Raw genomic sequence first — 25,435 nt, 5'->3', positions numbered from 1 at the left:
ACTATAATCCAGCAAGTGTTGGTTTATTGGCATTCCTTTTTTATCAGAACACTTAGTGTGCTTTCTTTTTAGCTTCCCTGCGGAGTAATCGTACCTATAGTTTTCTAGGAAGCTGTTTTTCTTTCTGTGCCTATGCAGGAATTATATGTTCTTTTCTAATTTCTTTGTAGGATTTTGATGATTTATCAGAAACAGATATAAGCAATGAGGATCAGCACCACGATGTCAAGCCTGAACTTATGGAGGATGAGCTTAAATCCAGGTTATTTCAGCTTGCTGCTAAAATGAGTGACAAGGAAACATCATCTGGTGAAGAACAAGAGTCAGAACCTGGAATAGATCCAGAAAACCAGAAGGAGAGTTTGTCCTCAGAGGAAAATGGCAGAAGTATTCAGGAAGAGTTAAAGAAGGTAAGTGGTCATTCTAAAGGAGTGGAAATAGTACTGTAAGAGTTAGAATCCCAGAAGAGAACATTCTGGCTAGAAAACTGAACACAGTTGCTAAAAGAAACCTGAGGTCCTTTATACCACCCTGAACCCCTTGTGTAGATAAAAGTTCAGTTAAGGTGTGTGTTCCTCTCTGTGAGAAACAGGCAGCCTACAGCATCAATTTCAAGCGGGGAACTTAGCTTGTGCAACAAAACTGTTAACTGGGTAATATTAATGGAGTTATACTTTTTGATTTAAAAACATGTCCAGTTTTTCTTTTCTTGTCCTTGCTAACCAGACAGTTTAAGTGGTTTTTTCCATCCTTTTAGTTGCTCCTCTCCTTTTTGTATCATCTAGTTCATGCTGATGACATAGATTGTTCTTTGGCATCTCTATCAAAATATTTGCTGTTTCTTTAAAGCTTTCCAACCCTGTTACTCTGTCAGCTAATAAGCTTCTGAGAGTAGTAACATTTTCTAATGAAACTGAAATTTGGTGTCTTTTCTGATAGTGCCTGAGGTCCCTCATTTGTGCCATTTCACCCTTACAATGAGATACCAGATTTCAGTGTCACTCTACAGGATTTACCACCTCCTCTTCTCCCTTTCTGCCCCTGAATTTCTCTTCAGATCATGTGGTGTGCTTGAATTTGGTGCTACAGGATTCCAGTCCTGCCCCTTGCCAGTCAAGCACACTTATTCCTTAGATCCACTTAGGCTTGTTCTAGTCTGCTGTGTATCTTGACTTGCCTTTTCGGGTATTGCCTGCATAGCAGGTCTGCTTTGACAAGGGACATGGACAATTCTCTAAAGAAAATCTATTTGTTGTCATTTGGAAGGTGTTTTGTTCAAATGATACAAAGAACTGATATAATACACTGGGAGGTGAAAACAGGATCAAGTCATCCAGGCACATGATAGAGATGCTGTCCAAGTGTGCAGGAACAGTGTCACAAAAGCTAGATCCCATCTGGAGTTGAATCTGTCAAGAGACACAAAGGGAAATAAAGTCTTCTGCAGGTCTATCAGCAGCAAAAGGCAGATGAGGGAAAGCTGGGCTCACTACTGCAGTGACCTGGTGACACAGAACATGAAAAAGGCTGTTACACAACATTGTTTTCACCTCAGTTTACAGGTAAGATTTTCCCTTAAGAATCCCAGGCCCCTGAGACCTATGGGAAAGCTTGGAGCAGTGAAGACTTATCCTTGGTAGAGGAAGATCAGATTAGCAAATATTTCAAAAAACGGGATGTGCCCATGTGCATGGGGTCTGATGGGGATGCACTTCTGAGACCTGAGGGAACTGGCCCATGCCATTGTGAGGTTCATCTTTGAAAGATCATGGCAATCTGAGACATTCAGAGCTATGAATATTGTTTATTTTGGCTTTAAAAAGGCTTCTAGCAGTCAAATGTGAAGGGAAACACGAAGTCCTGCACCTGGGAAACTATTAACTCATGCAACTCTATTCAATATTGGTGAGGCCATTTCTGGAGTGCTGTGTCCTTGTCTGGGCTCCCCAGTACAAGGAACCCATGGACACACTGAAGTAAGTCCAGTGAAGGGCCACAGAGATGATTAAAAAACTGGGACATCTGTCATAGGAGAGAGCTGGCATTGTCTATCCAAGGAAAGAAGAGAAGGCTTGGGAGAATCTCTTCACTGTGTTTAAATACCTGATGGGGGAGAGTGAGGAGTGTTTGATGTGGGAAATAAAGTGGGAATAGAACTCTTTCCACTGACAGGAATGAAAGCAGTGGGTGCAAACTGAAATACAAAGAATTACATCCAAATGAAAAGCTTTTTCCACTGTGATGGTGCTTAAATACTGGAATAGGTTTCCCAGAAAGATTGTACAGTCTATGTCCTTGGATATAATCAAAATCTGACTGGACATGACCCTGGGCAACCTGGTCTAGTTGACTGTGCTTTGAGCAGAAGTGTTAGACTAGGTGATCCCCAGAGGTCCTTTTCAAATACAACGAGCCTGTGACTCTCTGATTCGGAGTTACTTAGCCATGGACTACACGGGAGTGTAAGTACCTCTGTTATCACGTATGCAAATACCTCCGTGATGTACACACAACCTTTCCAAAGAAATCACATGAAGGCTTTATTGTCAGTGCTTGTTAGCAGCATTTAATTTGTTTTCCTCTGGTTTGTAAAGACAAAACAGCAATATCACATTATTCAACAGCATATATGGCCTAGCTGGGGTTACAACATTATGCAGTTGAAATCCAGAATTAAAGGGTGTAAAGAGGACTTTCTGAAATGCTCCTATATAGAGAACTGAGCACAGAAAATGGTGAATGTATGTTGTTGGTGTATTTATTCATCTACATGCCTCTACAAAGTAATATTGGTTGTTTTTTCCTCTCCTAATTGTGTTATTTCTTTAACATTTGTATGTCAGTTATTTAAAATAAAGCAAAGATTAATGGTTTTTTCCTCAGTAAAATTGTCTAAAGTTTAAAAAAAGAAGGGGCTTGCCATGTTCAGCAAAAAGGGAATGCTTGGAGTTCCTAATCCTTTATTTGGTTTGGATAAAAAAGTTCTCATCATTAGTGGTCATAGTATATAATCTTCTTGTCTATAATAAAAAAACCAGAATACTCCAGTACTCTTCATCGTCTAGACTTCAAGAGAATTGGCAGGGGAACCTTCTCCAGCTGTAGAGAAACAAGCACACTGTTCTCATTCTTATTCTTGACAGTTGTCCTTAAAGGTACTTTAAAATCTTCTGACATGTGCCTTCTCTCTGGAAAACTGGCTGGCCAACATCTTACAAGGAAATACTGAAGATGACAGTGTATAACCCCGGCTGTGGCTGTGGCAGTCTAAAATATGAAGACACCTAAACTCAAAAAATATGCACTAACTTTCGGATGGCATGTGAAAGACCGGCACAGAAAACCTATTTTCAGGCAACCAGTAATTTTAGATACCTTCAAAGCTAGAAGTCCCAGTATGCTGTCTCTTTAAATAGCCTGATTATTGGAGAATGCACTTGTAGGGATTTACAGATCTTTCAGACTAGCACTCAACTTTATTGGTCAGAGTCAGCCTCCTGACCTGGGCATCAGGTTCCAAACTAAATATACAGAAGCATTAATTCTGCACCATTAAAATGAGAGCTGGAGTGCCTAGATTCTGCTTTTTGTTCCTGAACATAAATACTGCACCTTAGCCATCTTGCTTATATTTTAGCCACACTGCTTGTCTTTGTTAGCCTTTAATCTTCTGTTCTCATAAGTTTATTCTGGAACACTTTAGCAACTTTAAATTGCTGGGAATTTCTTGTTCTCGTACACCTGATCATGGAATAAGACTTAAAAAAACATGTATTATTTTTGAATTACTGGAAATTAAGTACCTGGTGTTTATGAAAATCTGACCTGCACCTGTCTGTACCTTTAAAAACCTGGAATTCTCTTTTTAATGGCAACTGGGAATCTCATGTAATCAGATGTTGAGCTGATGCTTTTAAAAGGGTATTTAGTATATTAAGATCTGAAGCATTGGTAAAAATTATCTTTAATGGAGAATTAGCTGAAGTTGTTTGGCATTTATGGATTCTCAGTTCTCAACTTCAAACTGAGCTCTTGAGTGGTATGTCAGCCTTCAAGATGCAAGTTTGAATATGACAACCTTTAAGTTAATTATTTAGTCCATCTGGGATTCCTGAGGATTTAGGTGGGTATTAATTAACACGAGTTAATTTTGTGGCTTGAACTTAAATCATCTTAGATTTTCAGCACCCTCATTTTCATTATCACTCAGTTTGTGATTGCCTAAAATGGTCTTGTGGAGATTCACAGCTCTCATTTTAAAACAAACATAATCCTGTAGCAGACTTGTTTTTATGGAAAGTGTTTTGTGCTTATTAAGTTGCAGAAGTAGTTCATGGTCTTTTGGGTGTATGCAGAGCCCTGAAAAGTCCATTTGTCTTAGTTGCACCGTGAAAGGCCATGGTTTTCACCAAAAGCCACACTGAGGGTAGAGTTGGCCTTCAGCCCCTCTAAACTTCAGTTGTGAACAAACCAAAACTCAAATTGTGCAACTGTTGTCTTAGTGAAACATTTTGTACTAGCACAATGATTTGCACAATTCTTTCTGTCTTGCTCTTTTTTTTTTGATTGGTTGTTTAGTTTTTGCCTTACTCCCCAAACCCTAAATGAATGCCTAAAGAAAAAAGCAAAATGTAAATTCCCTTGGAAGTATCTTACTGGTACTGACACTGAGAGTGGCAAGCATGATGAATGGGATGTATTTACTTCATACTCTCCTCTGTCCATTCTCCTTCTCTTTTAATGCTTTCATGAAGATAAATTGACTGGGTCTTTATTTCATGGTATATGCCAGAATTATATTCCAGAAGACGATTTTGGCAGGCTGCATTTCGAATGCAGTCTGTCTCTGTGACCACTTTATCAGAAACTATAGAGATTATGTTAAAAAACAGATTAGCCCCTGCCATTTTTTCAAATTGCCCACAGAGCATAAAAACTGAAATAGTTGTTAAAACCTTACTTGTGTTTTTTCTTTTTTTCTCTTCTACTTAGTACTACAACTTGCTTAAGATATACAAATGAGCAAGTTAAATTTCCATAGTAATGTGGAGTTTCTCTTCTCTTTGCATTAGTTTGATGCAATGTGCTGTGTGCTTAAGGAATTTCTTTAAATCCCTTTATGCATTTACTTCTGCTCAGAGGATCTTACAACCAAGGCTTAGTAACTGTTTAAATTCTGCTGTTGTCTGTTGACATTACGTGACACAGTGGCTCTTTTCTGAATGACAACCTCTAAGTGAGTTTGTTAAGTAGCACAGCAGGATCCTGTTTCCTAAGTGAAACCTCCCCAGTCTCTTGACAGTATGAATAACAGCATAAATAATCTTTTCATTAAATATTTATGCTTCCATCCTCTGGAATAATTTTATTCTTCTTAAGTTTTATAAAGCTTTATTTTGGGGAAAGCATGTACTACAAGTAACATTTTTATGTGGATTTTTGCCAGAGGCCTGTATTATTTGTTTCAAGAGAGTACATCTTGCTTTTTCACCAGGTAAATTAGTACTGTTCAACTACTGGTATAATGAGATTGACACTTGTTAGAAAATCTGCCTGGCCTCTTTTTTTAGCAAGAGGAGTAGCCATGGGTGCATGTTACTGCAGAAGAGAGAGCCAGCTCCCTGATGTGTGTATGCTGGTGGCTGTGCTCAGGGCTGGCCTTGGAGGGGGTGGCCAGTAAGGGCTCAGTAAGGAGGTCAGGCAAGCATGGGGCTCACTGGACTCAGTCACTGGAGAGACATGTGCTCACAGCCTTGATGGAGCTGGACAATGGCATTGGACAGTTCATTGATGGGGTCAGTGAATCCCTCCTGTGTTATCACAGACCTCCTGAAACATCACGGCAGGGATGGCTGGGATGCTGAAACAGCAGTGCTGTAATACCAAGAGTGAGCCTGTGTCTTCTGGTGGCTGGAATTCTGTAGGCATTTGTGCTGGTGCAGGCACTGTCCTCACAGAAGATGATGTCATAGTTTTTGTGATCATTATCTTGCAACTGCCTGAACTCCTGGGTATTTTGGCTGGTGTGTTGGTTCAGGCTGGGGTTAATAGGAAAGTGCCATCCAGCTTCATATGCCTGAAAGCTTTAGAAGTCTCTGAGTAAAAGTTTCTAAAGGACTCAGAACCGCGTGGATCACTTGGGCAAGAAAACAGCATAAGTGCAGTAGTTTTGCTACATTGCTGCTGTTATGGTAGTAATGCTGAACAGTGTAGTACAATGGCATCTTCCTGGATTAACAGCTTGGAAGATATTTGTGTGTCTGTTGTTTCACATTTTTGTGTGCAAGATGCTCAGACTAATTTTTGTGTTTTCATGGATCATTGATTTTAAGATTATGTTAATTAATCTGGGCAGTCTCCCAAAGTCCAGGATTGAAAACCTAATGTCAGCAGCATTGTAAAAAGTGATCTTTAAGGTTTATGAACTACAGATATTCTATGCAGAGGATTTTGAATGACAGCAGAGAAAGAGAGATTTTGTTTAGGGAAGGTGAAAAGAGGTATAAAACAATAATCTTCACATTGGGCTAATGGATCCAAAGTTTTAAGTTCTCAATTTAACAAAGCAGTCAAGTATATGTTCAGTTTTAAACTGGGTTTAAGTGGTTTGCTGGAAAAAATTCCCATTCAAGGTATTTCTACTATGTATTTGCTATTAATCAGTCTTTAGTATGAAATATCAAGCTGATCCTGTTTGTTTTGTCAAAATCTGAGTCTTCTGTTTGAAGCATCAAGACCATAAACATCTATTTTTCAAAGTTTTCGAAAGTGAGCAGTGATGTTTGTGTACCTCCAATTCTGTCACTTTCTGGGGTCAATACAGTTGCATAAATATGGATGTAGATAGACCATCTGAGATATCTTAGAGTGTCCCACAGGGCCTTAGGCTGCTAGTCCAAAAGAAACATGAATCTCCCAGGTCCATGTTATATCTGTCAGGGTTGTTTCAAAATCCTCACATACTTCAAGCTGTTTCAAAATGCACTTTATCTACCTGTGTTTAAGCAACTGAATCAAAGCCCTGTTAGATCTACTGGTGAAGTGCAGAAGAGGTGACACTTCAGCTGGCTTCACATGGGGAATGCAGCATCTTTGTAAACAGCTTTTTTTCTCATAGTCTCAGTTTTGACACTTACATGCAAGCCAGCTCTGTCCAGTGTGCGTGCAAGGGGGATCTCCTTCAGTTCTGTCCTCACCAAAGATTTATTTACTTAGGGAGAAAATGTCCAAGCCATTTTACAGATACAGTTGCAGAAAATCAGTGAATATTAGTGTAAGCTGCTGGAGCAAAATGGTGGGAAAATAGACTAATTTTTATAACTATTTTGTCTTCTTTTGTAAGCTGCCCAGAGACTTGGCAGTGAAAACTGAGCTCTTTCAGATCTAGCTGGAAGAGTTTCAAGGAAATGCTGCTCCTCAGCTGGAAGATACTTTTGTCACAGCACAGCCAACAGGGCAGCTGTGGTTTTGTCATTACTTCCAGGCAAAACCAGCCAGTTTAGTTTAAACAGGCCTAAGGAAATTAGGGGGATTACTGTAAGCCTACTGGTTTACACTGGAGACTTGTACTATGAAGGGTTTTACTTGTTTGTTTTGGGACAGTGAGGCCAGGAGAGGGACAGCAGTAAACAGTAGGAAGTGATTTGGCGTACGACATCTTACTTAACTTAGCCCAGGTGTTCCCTACGTGGGCATCTGACTGTGGCATAAGCGAGGTACAGACTCTTTGGTAACTGTGTCCAAATTGCAGCCATGTACACTCCAAAAGTGAAGCTAGATGGCTTTTCTTCTTCTTAACACCACTGCAAAAGTATTTTTCCATTCCTAGTGACACTTCTTGTGATGGTAGAAATAGTATTTTCTCTCTATTTCATTTTATAAAAAATTGTATGTGATTTACAATATCTGTCTCAATGAGGTCTGTTAGTCTAAATCCCAAAAATAAAAATAAATTAGGCATTGCTTTATTTTAAATGTTTTAGTAATAAATGTAAAATCTGAATTTTATGGCATTTTAATCTTGGTAGTTTCTTTATCCTTGCTGTTTATCCTAAACTTCCATTAAGTCTGAACCTATATAAATGTTAACCTCTATAGCTGTCAATATAACTTTTCTGCCTTTTTATTTAACTGCTTGCCACTATCTAGGAAAAACAAAAGGCTTTTGATCTTCATTTAAAGCTGCAGTTTTTATCCACTGTATTGCAGCAGGTGAGAAAGCTTTGTTTTGTTTGTGTCTTCTTACATCTCTTATGTAGTAAGAGATGCCATAACGTGATATTGAGGGTTTCCACATTTCCCAACCAACATTCTCAAACTCAGAACGTTTTCCTGGAAATATCAGGCCTGGAAAATCATACCTTCTGGCCACAATCAATAATCGGTGCAGAAAATTCTTTTATAATAAATCACAGTTAACACGTGGGGCAGACTGGCTCCCTTGTTTGGCCTTGTGATGAAAATTTGGTTTTATCAGTAAAGAAGAACAGAAGACAAAGATAAGGTGTATGATCTTGCTATTCTCATGTACTCACCTCTATTAAGAAATTTGGAAGGAAGTTTTCTGACCATAACAGTCTTCAAAAATCTTTCTAAGTTCTCAATTTAATCAATAACCAAAACCCTTAATTCATTGCAGAGTTTGTACAGTAAGTAGATATTTTCTCACTTTGCTGTTACTGACTGTTGCTTATCATTCTTCTAGGCGGAAAGAGGTTTCGTATTCTGTGCTATTTGAGTCTCAGCTTATGAGGATCACATATTTAAAAAGATTTTCATTATATTCCCCAAGCAAATATATGCTTATCTTGTATTTTAAAATACCTGCTTTTTTTAGTATGTCATACATCGTTCTCTCAGTCATAAAATAAGAATCACTTTTTTTGTGTCAGATTAGCAAGACACTTCTCCTCTCAACTTTTTCTTTTTTCCTTGCTCTTAATTTTGTCCTATGAGTTCTAATCATCTTTTAATTATCTTGATTTTATTTAGTAAAAATATCAATGGTGACTTTAAAGAAAAAGTATTCTTCCAGTTGTGTAATGTCACCAGTCTGTGTCCAGTGTAGATCAGAATCCTGCGTGGATTTTAAGATATAAATATTTTAATTTCCAACGTAGACTATAATATTTTGCCTCTTGGAAAATCACTTCCTTTCTCATGATTATAGGCAACTTGTCTCTAGAAATAAGGCATTAAAAATTAATAGGCATAACACTGGTAACTAGATTAGGACAGTGGATTGAATTAGTAAAAATGTAATATTTAGCACCATCAAAAAGAGAGACTTTATTTCTCTGTGTTATACTTTGGAGACTATCAGTAGAATAATAACTCTCAGTCTGTAAGATAATTTTGTTGGGTTTTTTTCCTAAAGGAATGCCCATAAATGAAGATAGTGATGTTAAAGGTCTAGGCAGGAAGTCTTAAACTTGAACAGAAGAGTAATTCCTTAATATCACAGCTTATCATAGTACACTTGTCTGCCATCAAACAGCCAAATTTAGCCTTTTTTTGTCCCCACAGTCTTTGTGGTAATGAGTGATTAGGGCTCACTTTTGGGCCGAAGATCTTTTGAAGGTCAGGGTTGATGACTGTCACAGATAGCTGGGCATTGATGGCTCTTTTCTTCCCACACTGTGACTGGGATTTTGCTGGCCGGTGAAGAGTTTTTGTTGGGCTTTTCAGGGCCTTCTCAAAACTCTACAATGGACTCCCATAGGGTGGGGAGATGAGGGAGACAGGTTTGGGGTTTGCTTTTGTTTTCACCCAGCTTGGATTCGGTCAGGTTACCCTGACAGGATGAGTTAATCAGTGGAAAAGCAAAACGTATTTTCTCCTCTGCTCCCCTTAACTCCCTACAAAAAAACGAGAGATATCGACTGTGACGCAGTGCATGATATAACACCTTGACACTGGAGCTAAAAATGACTGCACCACAAGTCATCAAGGATGTGGTCAATACTGCCAGGACTGCTAGTGATGGAAAGGTGTTCTTGCTCTACTTCTTGATCTAGCTGTTGATGTCACTGTTCTCTGTTGAATTGCATGTCACCCCCTCCCATGCCAGTTTAAAAGAGCCTAATGACATCATAGTAGCAGAAAAAAAGAAAATGCTAATGGCTGAGTACAATGGGCAGAAAATAATAGTGCTGGTGATAGAGAACTTAACTACTTTAAGAGCATCAAAAATAAAAGCAATAATGTTCATGGAAAGGAAAGGATGTGAAAATGTCACAAGCTGCTGAGATGCATACAAAGACTTAAAGCTCACCTGCTCTAAGCAGTTTGGATACTTAATACTGCTTCAGTTTTATCATCCTGTTTTCCTTCTGTTACTTGTGCAAGAATGCAAATAATGGTCTATAAAGCATCTTCCAAGTGTAGCATGCTTGAGTTAAACAACACAGGAAATATTGTCAGCATCAACAGGGAAAGGAAAGAGAGACAGCAGAAGGACAGGGAAGTGGCTAACAGTCAGCAAGAGGTATCTTAGACCACTGAAACATAATCTTCTCATAACAGGAATACTTTCCATCTGACAAACAGAAATGACAGTAAAGAAGTTTTACAGGATATTTGTTATATTCAGTGCATACATGTATGTGTGTATGCTTGTATACACGCACATTTTTAGCATTTCATTGGTGTTAAGACTCAACCACAAAGAACTCAGAGAAATAGAGCATGTTCTTTTGACTTATCTTTAACATATTTGTGACCATGGATATTAATTATCATAAAAAGGATAAATGCATGTTTTCCTGATTCCATTAAACGCTTAGTCTCAAGTTGAGTAAAAAATACGGTTCTCATAACTAGTAGAAACACTCATACTTGGGTCTGCTGCATGGATTTGATTTGGGAGCAGTGGTGTTGATTCAGAAGTAGGGTAGCACAGTTGAAATCAGGATGCATCCCAGGGTTTCAAGAAGAATGGTTGCACTTAGCTTTCCTGTGCTAGATATTTGTACCAGACATCTACCACATCCATATTAGTTCTTTGACTCACTTGACAAGACAGAGCCTGCGACACGGCATAACAGCTGTCTCTGTGAATCACTTAGAGGTGTAAACAATGACTTTCTGGCAAGGGCAAGATAAATTAGACAACCAAGAGGTGTTTAGAGCAATTTAAAATCCACCTACCAGGGTGATCTTGATGTGTGTGTGTCTGTGAATTTTAGGTGATTTTTATATGATCTTGTAAATCCTAAGTTTGACATGGGTGGTTGGGGAGGGGAGAGGTTTGTGAAGCACAAAAACCCTGCAACACACTTTCTTCTTTTATTATTATTTTTTTAATTTATTTTGGGTTCTTCCCATTACACATGTTAAATACTTATATCTAGAGCACCTCGCTATATTTACAAACTGACCATTTTGGAACATGAGCTGTTTTAACAGTGTTTGACAGTTGCTCAGAAGGAGGGTAAAACATATGGAAAACCATTAACTAAGTATCCAGTTTTTTACAAATCACATTTCTGCACATACGGAGGATTAGATTGGACATTAGGAAGCATTCCTTTGCTGTGGGGTTGCTCAAACATTGGCTTCCTAGAGAGGTGGTCAATGCCCAACCCTGTCAGTGTGTAAGAGCCATTTGGACAATGTCCTTAACAACATGCTTCAACTTTTGGTCATCCCTGAACTAGTCAGGTAGCTGGACTAGGCGATCATTTGTCATCTTCCACATGAAAAGATATTCTCTTCTCTTCTCTTCTCTTCTCTTCTCTTCTCTTCTCTTCTCTTCTCTTCTTTCCTGTTGAACTTCTTTTCCTCTAGCCATTACCTATTGAGAAGCTAGGGTATTTTTCACTCAAAATCTTGATTTCACAAAGATTTCTATCACAGACCACTTTACCTGGAAAACAGAAAAATTATTTTATAGTAATTGGTCTGTGAAAAATGCCAATATGGATTCTCCTATTGTGGTATAAAAATAACTTTTTCTAGTTCAATTTAATCTTTTTTTGAAATTCATCATTAACTACAAAGGATAATAAAAAAATCTTAAGAAATAATGACACTAAAGTGAGGCTACAGTTCTTGAAATGGAGAACATACATCAGTGAATATGATGAAGAATATGTAGTGTCTGGCCTTCATCCTTTTTTGTTCACTACTCACAGAATATAAGGACTAGGTACTTGTGGAAGCAAATAATAAAAGAAAGTAGCATTGATTTGTCTCTTCTTTCCTATAAAATTATTGATCTGTTTTTAACCTAATTGGCACTTGTGAAAATAAATGGAAAAAAACAGTAGGCTATTCATGGGGTTCAAGTATTTGTTCTCAGTAAGAGAGTCCCAGGCCTGCTTGTTTGGGGCTGTGTTGGCTGTCCTGACAAGCTAAAGATCTGAGTGCTGCAGCATACTGTATTTGCTTTGTTCTTCTTCTCTTGAATCTCTCATTCTAATTATTTCTTGTAATTCAGAGGAGTAACAGTGCTAAAGATGCCTTAATGTATTGATACTCAACAATTGAGTATGTATTGCTAAAAATGTAGCTTTTCAGTAAAAGTCTTATCTAACATAAGAATGGACATCTGATTAAAGGAAAGAGATAATGGAAGTAGGTTTCCAGTTAACCCATCGGAATTTATGGGAATCAGAAGAACAGTATTTCTCCTATATCCTGCCTTTATACATTTTTAATCTGTTATACTCTCCTGTACCATAGAATTTACTGTATAGAATCCAAAGACTGTCCGTTTCCTCAGTATTGATCCACAGATATTTTGTTTGTGAGAATATTTACAGACAGGTGAGCCCCTAATTCACATGCGTAAGTATTTGCAGATTTGAGGAATTAATTAAATTTTGGTCTAAAATTTTTCACACTTTCTTTTAGGCAAAGCACCATTAAAGGTATTGCATATATATTCAGTGACAGCATTTTTATTGGTTTCAACAAGCTTTGGCTCAATCTTCAAGCTGTATAGTTTGGATGTTGAGCTTGGTGCTTGAAGGTACATCAGGTGAAATTTTATTCCTCCATCAGAGGAGTTGTCCTGAAGCTTAAAGCTATGTGAGAATCATAAGAATCAGGACAGTTAATTACAAATTAAAAGTAAGGAATACTGCTAGAAAGGTTTTCAGTTTTTAAAAAGTTGATAAAACTGCATGCTTTTCCTTGGTATCTGATATAATTTAGTCCATATTAAAAAAACAGGTAAACTGAAATTTAAAATAAAAGGATATGAGTGTTTGCACACTTATAGCTCAATCTTTTTTTTTTTTTGGTGATCATTTAATTCATAGTAAGAATTTTAGTAAAATGCTATCCTTACAGGGCTACTGAAGATTGCTTTCCCATGTTTGCATCTGCAGTGAAACGGCTCCTGTGGATACAGACATAGATGATTGCACCTCTCTTTGCCAGTATCCAAAAAGGAAAATTGTGTTTTAAAACATGTTTAAAACACTTTTGCAAAATCAGCTTTATGTAGCTCACTTAGAGTTTAAAGCTGGATATCTGTGTGCTCCTTTTGGATAAGATTTGGACCATACCTCCAGTAGAATTGTGTTGTAGAATTGCATGTGTATGTTATTCTGCATGCTGTAGCACTGTGGGTATGTGGAAAGGGGAGGGAGGAAAAGATAAGTAAACTCCAATGCCATTACTTGGTTCTTGCCATGGTCTGGTTGCAGCACATGGCCATGGATATGGTTTTAGCATGGCTGAAGCTGTGGCTGATAGAAGGTGATTTATATCTTACCCCTCTGTGCTAATTTAATGCTGTTGTTTTCTCTGTCTGTTCTTGTAACAAAATAGAAGTACTCTGCTGTCTCTCTCTGCAACATATCTACAGAAGTCCTGAAAGTCATCAACGCCACTGAAGAGCTGATAGCAGAATCCAGCGATGCCTGCGATTTCCCAGATGACAGTCAGGACAGAGGGAGAGGAACCCTCCCGCTGGGCACAGATCCCGTCAGACTCGATGAGCAGCTCACCACCCTGGAAGAAAATGTAAGGACAGAAATCAGTGTGTGAAAGAGTCACATGTGAGTGAGTGCCCCTGTGAGTGTGCACCAACTCAAAAGGGAAAGCACATGGGCAGCATCAGTGGATGTTCAAAATTAATTTGGGGTTTTTAAACAAATATACAAACAGAAGAAAAAATTGTGTTTCAGCAGTGCTTAGCTGTGTTGGTGGGGGTTTTTTTGTCAGTACTTTAAAATATTGAGGGGAGGGGAGTTGGATGCTTTGAGGTTTGCAACTAAATTTAGAAACTCTATCTCAAAAGCTCACTTATACCCTCCAAACCCTTGTGGCTGTGTGGCTATGCCATGCCTGGCTGAAACCTCACATCTCCCAGTCTCAGCACAGCCTCATCACTACAAGGGCAGGTGGGGAAAGCATGTTCCTAGTCACACAGAGAAGTGGAGAAGCTCTTCCTCCCCCCACACATCCCCAGTACACCGTGCTGAGCACCCAGGGAGCTGGAGCTGCCTCCTGCACTGCTAGAAAGAGCAGGCTGGAGAATCTGAATTAAACAAACATTTGTTTGTCCATGTCCAAAAAAAATCAGAAAATCATCTGTCTTTTTTCATGAGTACCTGTCATCTGCAGGAGAAAGTGCAATGCTGAATCATAGAGGGAAGTCACTACCCATTGGAAATTTTTGTGAATCCACTTAATGGAGTTGGTACACCTGAAACTTTCGATTTTCTCTTCCTTCCACATTTAAGTGATTACATTTCAGTGATCTGTCCCTTCATTAGGAGCTCTTAAAGATCTCATAGGAATCTTCACTGTCCCATTATAACATCCTGATCAATTCAAGAAAACAAATCCTGGTTTCCTTTAGCTACAGAAAATTTACAGACAGAATCTCCTCTTAGGAGATAAAATCAGTTTCCTCCACAAAAACACATTTCCATAGCAGCTCCAGGCTAAGAACTGAGTGGAAGATACCCTATGGCACTAAAAGCCAGTCCTGGCACCGGACTCCCTCTCTGAAATACTAAAGTGTTCTAGCTCCAAACACCACAGAATTCATCTGGTAGGAAAATGAATACGGAATAAAAATCCAAGTCCAGGCTGGACCACATCTTCAGAAGAACTAAGAAATTCTGCAAGACAGAGAGCAATTTGGGGAAATCTGCTCCCACTGGATTTTTTTTGGAGAACTGTGTTGTAAACTACCTAAGGTGCATGGGTTTTTTTCCCCAATTGCACTCTTCTGATCCCTCCCAGCAGTGTGGAGCTTTGGCATCTGTGGTTCTGTGGCCTCCAATCATTCATTTGGGCCAAGAATTTCTCACTGAGCAGACACTGGGCACAGAGGCAGAGCATTTCTTGCTTTGTCATCGCCCTCACTGCAGCATCTCTGGTTTATCTTCTCCCAGTTCTCTGCAGAATTCGCAAGATACCCAGCTCAGCCTTGCTGTGTCCCCACAGTATATCTTTCTCTGTCCCTCTGTCACAGGACATGAAGTAGGTGGCAAAAATTTCACAGTTTTAAGATTTCACCATTTCAGTCCATGGTAAAGAGCATTTAGAAATCCAGGAAACTATAACTTTTCCCATTGGAGTTGGGGCCATATTTACATGAGCCACAGGCTCTTTGCAGCAGCTTCTGCAAGAGGATTTGGGTGTTTATAAACACTTTGTTCATTTTTGTTCTCTCTAGCCTTTTGAGGACTGTGCATGCAGCAGTGTGGAGAACGTAGGGCCATCTGTAACAGCAAAATGTTGGGGTTTTGTGGAAGCTGTACATACCTAAATGATGGTCAAATAAGTCTCCACAATCTAAATGTGAATGTATGAATAAGGGCATCATTTAGGGGAGGCCTGCAAGGACACCATTGCTGTTTGGAAGTGTAACAATTGTTCAGGTAAAGAGAATATTCTTTAGAAAAATATTTTCTTCAGATCCAGCTGGAAAATGTTCATTAACATTTCACAAATGTAGGGGCTGATTGAGTTATGGAAAAATTGATGAACTTCCTTTCTCACATTTTTCAAAGTCACATTTTCTTGATATATATTTTTCACCTCTTCGAAAGGACATCTTACTGTGCAGTTTTTTGCCACAGCACTTAAATGCATCTTTTCTTTAACTTTCTAAAGATGCTTCTGTTCAAAATGTCCTATTTCTTCTTTCTCTAAGCTTTTAGATGTGACAGGGAAATCTAAAAAAATCACCTTTTAATCTGAACTGGCTGTGGTATGTCATACTTAAAAAGTGTATCATTTAAACAAATGGAAGGAATAATTAAACCCCACAAAAACAGGAGCATTTCTATTTAAATCATCATGTTAACTTTATGGACCACCCGTGTCTCCAGGTACTTCAGCAAAGATGTTACAACAGATCACTTACTTCTTCTAGGTATGTTTTTCAAAGATTTCATGCCTGCAGTTAGAATGTGTTCTTACAAGATGCAATTTGTATAGATGTAGTGATTTTGTTTCTTAGCAAAGTCACAAGCATGAAAAAAACCTATCTACAACTGACACAAAGAAAAAAGAAAACTATTGCAAGCAATTAAGAAACACTAATGAAGTAGAAAAATAATAAAAAGTAAACACATTTTGATTTGGCCATTCTCCACCATTTTGATCCATAAAGTCAGAATATTGCCATAAATTATTTTAATACCTCTTATGTCAAAGAGGTATGAATGATCCAGGAATTGTGGGCAGATATAATGACTGGAGTGGAAGACGTATAAAATGAAGGTATTGGCTCAAGGATCTGCTTCAGATCCTGTTTGCTTGTCCCTTGAACCATGGAGTCGGCCACAGCCATGTTTACTTCATGCTGGGTTTGTAGCAACATGGTCTTTACTGCTATTACAATGGGGAAATCAGAATATATATTTCATTGCCACTGTGCTGTTACCAGCCTCATGGAAACAAGTCTCTTGGCTAACAAGTAAATAGGCAGAAAGTGCAGCATTTTCATGTGGTTCTGCACACTTTTAAGCACAGATGTCAAAAGCTAATGCTTGAAAATTACCCTTTTCTGTAAACCAGTGACCTCCATCCAGCTGTGTACCTTAGGGTGTTTTGTGAAATAAAAGAAACAATAAAACACAGTGTATCACTAATTACTGCTCTGAGGAGCTGAATGGGAAATGAAACCTTTAGCTGTATTTATAGATACCAGAGGTGGGCCAAAATAGTAAGAGTTGTTCATTTTTAGGGAAGAACTCTGAATTATAACATCAGTAATTCCCTCTTATGTAGCCCAAATAAGCCTGTCGATCCTCCACACGTTCACTCAAAGGCCCAGGAGGTGGGAAGGTTTTGCCTGTTGTATATTTGGGTGAGAGCAGGATGGGATGGAAAATCGTTATACATATAAGCACATTTACTCCATAGGAAGTTAATAACTATTTGCTGCTGAGCAGTTATGCATGCAGTTTTTACTGCCAGAAGGCATTTAAGTGGGTTTAAAGAAACACAGATTTATATGAAGCATAATCTGTTGACTTCCCTTTATGCGATTGAATATCAATAACAAAAAAGCCAACTTTTCAACTTTCTTCTTTGCCGATCAATCTGGAACAAATCTGGTTTGTACCATTGTAGCACCTATGAAATCTGTAATGCAGTCACCTTGTTCGTCCCTTCTCTTTGTGGATGTGTGTTTTTCCGATTATTTCCCCACAACTTTCATCTGCCAGGTAAATCTCCCTGTGGTAGGCTAGCAAGCCGGGAAGTTTGCAGGTATGATGGAAAATGCAGTCTGCTCAAACCTGCATGCCCACAAACCAGAAGCCACTGACACCTGTCCCTGCCTTGGCCCTGCAGGTGTACCTGACAGCCAGCACAGTGTATGGGCTGGAGGGGCAGCTGACCAACCTGGAAGATGCCGCACGCAAGATCAACAGTGTTACTGAGGAATCTGAGCTGGCCGATCTGGAGGATCAGGTGGCCACAGCAGCTGCCCAGGTTCATCATGCAGAGCTTCAGGTGAGGACAGCAGCTCCTCCCCATCTGCAGGTTTTGCACTGCCTTGCCTAACACCCACCTCAGCGTGCACACTTTGAATATTCTTTCGTACTGCCGTAGTCTGATGATCTAAGGATGCTGACAGCATCACACAAGCTGAGCAGAGCATAACTGAGCTGTGTAGCTCAGCCCAGCCAGATGTACTATATCTGTTTGTTTCTTCCCTCAGCTTGGTTTTGGACATGGGAGCGCAGCAGCCTCTTACTGCAATACTAATGCTGGACTGCTCCTTGCTGCCAAGCAGCTCCCATGGTGCGCTCTGTGTCATGTGTGTGGGCCTGGTCAGACTGCAAATAGTGTCTGAGGCAGTTTATCTAATCAGCAGCTTGTAAAGCACTTCCCAAAAGATGCCAGTGTTGGCAGCTTTCTACCAACAAAGGCCAATGGCAGCCAGAGGCTGAGGCAAGCACCTAGCCTAGGGCTTGCATGCCTGCCGTGGGATTTAGGTGCTAAGCAGCACATATCCGAGCCAAAGGCAAAAAATCTTGGGCACTGTGATCTAGCGGGCTCCAGAAAGGCTGGAGCTCAGAGCACGTTGTGATCTGGTGCTAAAAGCTGAACAAGATAACATTGCCAGAGCTCAAGGGGCTGACATGGCTTTCAGTTCACTGCCCAGTCTGTACCCAGCAAGACACCCTGACCTGCCTGTGTCAGGGTTTAATGGGAAGTACCTGGTGATTTTACTCAGCGGAAGCATGCTCAACTCAGGACTGAGCAAAGATCTGAGAGCCTGACATGTCTCTGATGTCAGAAATGCATTGTTGCACTGATTAGTTAAAACCTTAGGTTTTAACTTTTATATTTTTCAAATTATGTACTGCTTAGTGTGTGACTCTGAAGTTTCTTGTAGCCTGGTAATTTCTGCTCTCTCGTGCTAGGTAGACATAACAAAGCCTCTCTGGGCCTGCTCTCCAAGGACAGCCAGACCATCCTAGGCCCAAAAAGTATAAACCAAAGAGCCTCTAAGGGGGGGAAAGCTGAGGGGAATTACATCATTAAACTGAAGCTTTAATTGGAGAATTAATCCTGCTATGCAAATGAACCAAACCTATGAAAGTGTGAAGAACTTGTGACCTGTCGTCCATCTCGGGGTCCATCTTGGCAATGGCCTCTGGCCCCCAGGGGGTACCTTTGAAGGCCTTTCAAATAAATACCTACCTTATTCCCTTACTCCTGTCTTGTCTCTGTGTCTAGGAGGCCTCTCAAGGCATCAGCACTACTTGGCAAACTGGCAGCGGTGTTTTGTTGGCTTTAGTCATTATCTTAGAGTAAATCTGCTAATGGGGGTGACAGGGAGAAGGAAAGAGGCCTAAGCTATGCAAGGAAGCCAGTGGAAGATCTTCTGCAAAGTGAAGCCAATTGTGGTTTCAGGTGTCATTGTGAATCAGGAGCTGGGTTCTATGTCTGACTTCCCTGACTCTTCTTTCTCTTTGTCAACACTTGTTTCCACTACTCTCAATATCAGACTACTTTCCCCTGGCAATTTGTTTTCCATTCAGTATTTTTATATAGTCTGTGCCTGCATTTATGCATGCTTGTATTTAATATGCATATACATTTGCACTATAAATACTTATGATCAAATGTTTAGATTTTGTGACAGAGGATGTACTTTGTGTGTGTATTAAAATAATTTTGAGTTATGAAATGTGTCCCACAAAGTCATTCTTTGAATGTAGCCTTTTAAAAACACAGCTTGAATGAATTTGGGATTATGCAGCTAAAGGTAATTGGGAGATAGCAGATGCAGGTTTTCTGTGCTCCTTTCTTTTTTTCCTCAAAAGGAGTAAAATGTCTCTTCCTTGGAGTCACAAGGTAGGTTGGATTGTTCTTTTACTCCATCTTTACTAACAAATTAAGCCCCTTTTAATGTCAAGACTAAAGAATGCAGGAAAGTGTCAGAATTGCTGAAGAAGTTAGCCATCTGTTTATATTTTCTTATTAAAGAGGATTTTACTGGGGGAGGGTTATATTTTAGTAGTGGCATCCACAGTAATTTTAAAACTTCTTTTCCCCCCTCCCCATCTGTCTGTCTCTCTCTTTTATTTTCTTTGAAGATTTCAGATATTGAGAGCAGAATATCAGCTCTCACTGTTGCAGGCTTGAACGTGGCTCCCTGTGTTCGCCTGACAAGGAAACGGGATCAAAAGCAAACAAACCAGGTGCCAGAACATTATGTTCAAAAATACATTGGGGAAATCTTGCCTCTTTCTCTATAATGGAGTTGAGTAATGCATATGTGTTGTTTACAGATGCATACAATAGACACATCAAGACAGCAGAGGAGAAAACTTCCAGCTCCACCAATAAAAGGTGCGCTTGAATTGTTATACGAATTAGAGAGAGAGAGATGCTCTTTATAAGATTCAATATAATGTACAGGTTAGCAAAGTAGGGAAGAGTTTAAGTTATGAAATGAACAGAGAAAGACTAATAGACTGTCCCATCCTCCTCATTTTCCACGTACTTGCATTATGTAAAATACCCCTTTGTCACATTAAAAAGCATCACCACTTTCTCTTCAGTGAAAGTTGTGACAGTGACAAGTAAACAAGAGCAAAGGCAGAAGGCTGAGAAATGTTGAATACTTGAACCTGCAAGAGGGGTGCTGCTGCTCCAGCGTGGCTGGGGTTTACTTTGTGAGACCCAAGTGGTCATAGTGTTTTATTTACCAAAAGCCAGCTGCCGCCCTCCACAACCCACCACTTCTTTAATGTCTATATTTGCTGATTTCAGTCCATATGAAGTGGCTCAGCAATGTTCCTGGTATGTCAGACAATGGCTGTGAAATGTCTTTATAATATCAAGTGGGTTTTTTCTTTTATGATTTTTTGTGGATTTTTATTGGGGTTTTTTTAACTCTGCTGTGCGTTATCTCTGACAATTCTAGGGCTTGGTTCACTGCACTATTCTTTTGTAATTCCACTGATTGACATGGCCTCAAACTTTAATAAATTTGGAGTACCACAGCCTGCTGTTTTTAATTTAAATTAAATCCAGCTTTCCTCATACATCTTAGGGGAAGTTTTATCTCTCTAGAAGCTGTGACTCTTCAGAAGTATTTTTGTATCTGCTTCAATCTCTTACGTGAAAAATTTCTCCCCTTTTGTATTTTACCCAGGTGAAAAAATAGATAGTTCTCCAGTAACCACTGTCAGAACATTTAACAGAAACTTCATGCTTCAAGGATCTCTAACACAAAGAACTAAAGAAAGGAAAAGCACTGCCAAGGACTTAATGGTAAACAAATGTTTTCAAAACTCTGTTAAAAGCTGTTAAATAAAGAGATAGCACTATCTGTGTAGGCAGCTGTATTTCAGCATCTTCAGAAATCTTTTTTTTTTGATAGTATGAGGAACAAATATGACCAGGGTCCTGGAAGAAGTCTGATTATATACCATAGAATAGCAGCTCCTGAATTTCAGCCTGTGATAATGCAGCCTGGCTGCCAGGTCTCCAGGAATGTGTTACCCTTATTTTTTAAAGCATAAATAAATTTGTCATCCCCTGCATTTCAGACTTCTGAACCAGACCCTCACAGAACCTGCTGCACATTGTAACTTGGCAGGTGAGAGTCACCTTGAATTTCACTAATTGTTGAGAAATGTTCAAAGGTTACCTAAGTGGAATTTAAGGGGTAGATGGATCATACATTGGCTCTGCAGGGTTTGAACAAAGAGGCTTCACTCAGGACACCCAGAACAGCTGTCAGTCATTTCTTCTACAGCAGCCATAGCAGGATAAGGAAAAAGCTGGCTGTCCCAAAGCAGTCTGCCACAGGATATGTGGGAAATATGTGGGGAGGTGAGAAGGGCTGGCTCTGTTCTTCAGCAGGCTTGTTTAGTCCTTCACTCATGTTTTTCTCTTTCCTGTCCCTTTCTGTTCTAGGAACCTGCTATAGGATCTGCTGTGATGTACTAAACTTACACTTCCCTACTGCCAATAACACACTGCCTAAGGCTGTACACTTGAGTGCCTTTTCTTAACAGCCATTGTGTATGTCCAGCTGAAAATGGACCCTCAAGAACCCACAGAGCCTCAGTTATAGGGCTGCATTTGGATACCTCACTGAGAAAGCTGTCCAAGTCTTCAGCATTGTGGTCTGCTATAGGAAACTCTGCCTTAAAGTTCTCAGAGGACTCTAGACAGGATGCTGTGTTTCAAAAGCAAGGCTCCACATTTTAAGATGCACTTTTTCTCCCTATCGATTGTACTAAAGTATGTTGTCTTTAAACTGCAGTATGTTTTTGTACACTCAATCAATCATAATTATAGGCCAATTAATCTGCCAAAGCAGACCTGTGATCCTTATTTTCTGGCCTCTTACTATTCATGTGGGCATCTGTCTTGTCAAGCAATAAGAACAACTCCGTGCAGTGTGTGCTGCTTTTCAGCTGCTTGGAGGGAGAGGAGAATCTGTGTACCTCGCTCTGCCCCCAGGGAGTCAATGGAGGTCTTGGGAGGGTTGGTAGGAGGAGGAAGACTTCTCTGTTCACTGAGAATACATTTCTCAGATTGAATGTTCCACCTCCAGAGCTAGGGATACTGCTCTAGGCAGCAGGGGTGTCATGCTGAATCAGAAACTGGTGGCCACGCATGTGGACCAGATGTCTGCTGACTTATGATCCCAGTGTCTGGAAACGTCTGAACAGTGTTAAAGAAACCAACACCTTCGTATGTGTCGTTCTTCTTGGCAGCATTGTCCACTTGGTGGTGACCAGCCATGCTGTAGTACAGAATAAATTCTGTCCAAACCTTTAATATTGGAAAAAGGAAGTGAAAGCATTGGGGATGAGATCTCTGCTGACTGACTAGTAGTTGTAGGGTGGCTGCAGCTTGCAAGAGATTCCTTTCTGACATTCACTGGTGTTTCTGAGAAGAAGGCAAATATAGCCCAGACATCAGTTCCTATACTAGTCTGGAGTCCCCAGAGAATAGCTGGGGCCTGTTGCTGGTGCCACATGCACCCCTCTACCACTGGACCACTCTGAATTGGATTGTGAATAGAAATATTCCTTCTTTCATTTCTTGAGACCGTTAACAGGTGAGTCAAACTACAAGGCCCTTCGGCAGATGCCCAGGAGGGAGGATGCTGCTTACAGGGTGTCCCTCTCACCCTTTCGTGGGAGAACATTGCCAATTTGTGGTATTTTTTGCTCTGAAGAATACAAAGAAGGTAGTCAGAGGAGGTGATAAGCCAGTGAATCCCTTACCTTCCCCACCAGTTGCAGAGCAGGTACCCAAGTGCAGATGGGGTTGATGTGAAATGTGCTATAAAAGAAGGCATGGGCTGGCAAGTTCCCCCTCAGCATTAAGGAGTGGTGAGCTCTCCCAAGAGCTGTGGGTGCCAGGAAGGAGGGGAATTCCCTTTTCTTTCCCTGGGCTCCTAGTGAACACCCATGAGCAGAGTGCCACACATTACCTGCCATGCAGCAGGAAAGCAGTTCCCTGGGACACCAGGCCATGAAATGTCTGTGGTTGGGCAAATACAAGCAAAACAGGGCAACTTTCCTGACTTGGCTGGATTTAGGGGCGTGAGTGGGGAAGACAAGGAATGGCTGGATAGGTTGATTGGAACAACAGTGCCAGTTGCAAATCTGCCATCCACATTTGACATCTAGCTTGTCAGTCCTCTGATGTCCAGCTGCATGTGAGGAAACCTTGGAATAAATAAAACCATCTTCCCACTTGTAAGTGTCACTCCATCCCTTCAAAGAATTTCCATCTGCCCAAGATCTGACCCAATGTGTTGGGTGAAAATTTCTGGGTGAAATTAGGCCTTCTTTTACTCTCACACAATACTAATTCTCTGAAATTGGTTTGCACAGATGTGAGGGAAGAATTTGGCCCACTCTGTTTAATATATAAATATATATATAAAACAAATAGATTTTATTTATATATGCAATCCAGTAAAGGAGATTAAACAGAGTAGGATGCCTAGTAATTTTTTTTTGTTACTCAGTTTCCTCCTCCATTGACTGTTCTTGTGTATGTATACAATACATTCCCAGGTTCTGGTTTATGCAGGTATGTGTGTTATCAAATGTCATTAATGGTGGTTGGTCTGCATATTCGTCTAATAAATAATAACTAATATTGTGTATGTAATATCAATACAGAAATGACTAATTTTAATAGAATAACTCTTTGGCTTTTTGTTCTGTTAGTGTGATTTAAACAAGCCAACAAAGTTTGGAGTAGGTTGTTTTCCTTAAGAGGCATGAAAAGCAACTATTATCGTGTTACAATGTTAAAATATTCAGTCTTCTTTGACAGACAAATGTGTACTGTGTAGGCATTGCAAAAAAAAAAAAAACCTCAAAAAAAAATCCCACCTGCTCTAAGGCATTTGAATTTTTACAAATGTTTATTGTGCCAAATACGTGCAAAGATATAATTTACTGTTTTAAAAAAAATCATAAAAGCATATGTTATAGCATACAAAGAATTATTTTGTCATCAAGTGATTTCAATCTTTAGTGTTAATATTTATATTTAGATTAATTTTTATAAATGAAGATATTTTAATGGGTAAAATGAAGACTATATGACCTATTTGATGAAGTCTGAGTGAATATTAAGCTTGCCTTGCTGTTGTTATCTGCATACTCACCAAGAATTATTGTCAAGAGAAATTATAAAAGAGTAAAAGCGATTTATGAAAAGAATGCCTTTTCAATTACTTGATTCATAAAGAAAACCAAAAAGTTCTTCTCTGTTGTTTGGATTTGTGTGCACTTTGGCCAAGAAGCGTGCAGAACCCACAGCCACACACAGTGCTGATGCACTGCCTGTCCACGAGTGACACCATCACACCCAGGACATGGGCATCTCCACAGAAGTGCCGGGGTTTGCCGAGGGCAAGGGGGCACGCCAGGTTCACACCTCCTCCTCTCGGATTGGGGTGGGAGGAATCCTGTTAGGAACATTGGATGCTGTTCTTCAAACCATCGAGTCTGTTGGGTGAAATACCATCTCAAGCACAGTTTCTCAGGCAGAATTTCTTGATCTCTCTCTGGGATTGCTACAAAAACTGAGCAAGAACCCTGCCGATAACCTTGGTCTCACACTTCCTAGCAATGAATGCCAATCAAAATATTTATCAGCATATCTTCTCCACCATTAAAGCATTCAGTAAAATTAGTATGTTTTAAGTAACACTTTGGGTTAACAGCTTTCTTGTATTATAAATGGTAGTAACTCCCTTATTATAGTAAAAACCCATCCCTTGCTGACAGTCCGTTTGCAAAAAGAGAAAGAAGGATTAAAATGTCTGCAATGGTTAATTCAACCATTATTCAATTTTAGTAGTAATTCTCACAAAGCACAACTAGAAGTGGAAGGCCATTCAAGTTTATCCTTTGCAGAATGATTTATGACCTGGATTTAACCATCTGTTATTACCTAAATTGTAAATTATCTTTTTTGGATATAGATCATAGATTAAACTCTATTATTCCTC

The 25,435-nt window shown here is 39.6% G+C and overlaps 1 protein-coding gene across 8 annotated transcripts in view; it reads left to right on the top strand.

The window, feature by feature from the left end:
• MYRIP (myosin VIIA and Rab interacting protein) overlaps window positions 1-24,683 on the top strand; it is a 195,657-nt gene extending 170,974 nt beyond the window's left edge. For 4 of the 8 annotated variants that reach the window (XM_017734507.1, XM_017734504.1, XM_017734506.1 and 1 more), the window contains 8 exons: window positions 171-410; window positions 8,149-8,211; window positions 13,780-13,974; window positions 17,770-17,931; window positions 20,028-20,132; window positions 20,223-20,283; window positions 21,092-21,210; window positions 21,859-24,683. In XM_017734507.1, the coding sequence (XP_017589996.1) occupies window positions 171-410; window positions 8,149-8,211; window positions 13,780-13,974; window positions 17,770-17,931; window positions 20,028-20,132; window positions 20,223-20,283; window positions 21,092-21,210; window positions 21,859-21,891 (978 nt within the window). In that variant the 3' untranslated portion in view covers window positions 21,892-24,683. The remainder of the gene's footprint in view (window positions 1-170; window positions 411-8,148; window positions 8,212-13,779; window positions 13,975-17,769; window positions 17,932-20,027; window positions 20,133-20,222; window positions 20,284-21,091; window positions 21,211-21,858) is intronic. The other 4 variants (XM_017734510.1, XM_017734509.1, XM_017734505.1 and 1 more) reach the window with 2 other exon arrangements.
• Window positions 24,684-25,435: the final 752 nt, after the last annotated feature.

This window comes from Corvus brachyrhynchos, unplaced genomic scaffold (genome assembly GCF_000691975.1).
Source record: "Corvus brachyrhynchos isolate BGI_N302 unplaced genomic scaffold, ASM69197v1 scaffold94, whole genome shotgun sequence".
NCBI classification, from domain to species: Eukaryota; Metazoa; Chordata; class Aves; order Passeriformes; family Corvidae; genus Corvus; species Corvus brachyrhynchos.
Note: the sequence above shows the minus strand (reverse complement) of the source record. Positions and strands in the feature narration are given on the sequence as shown.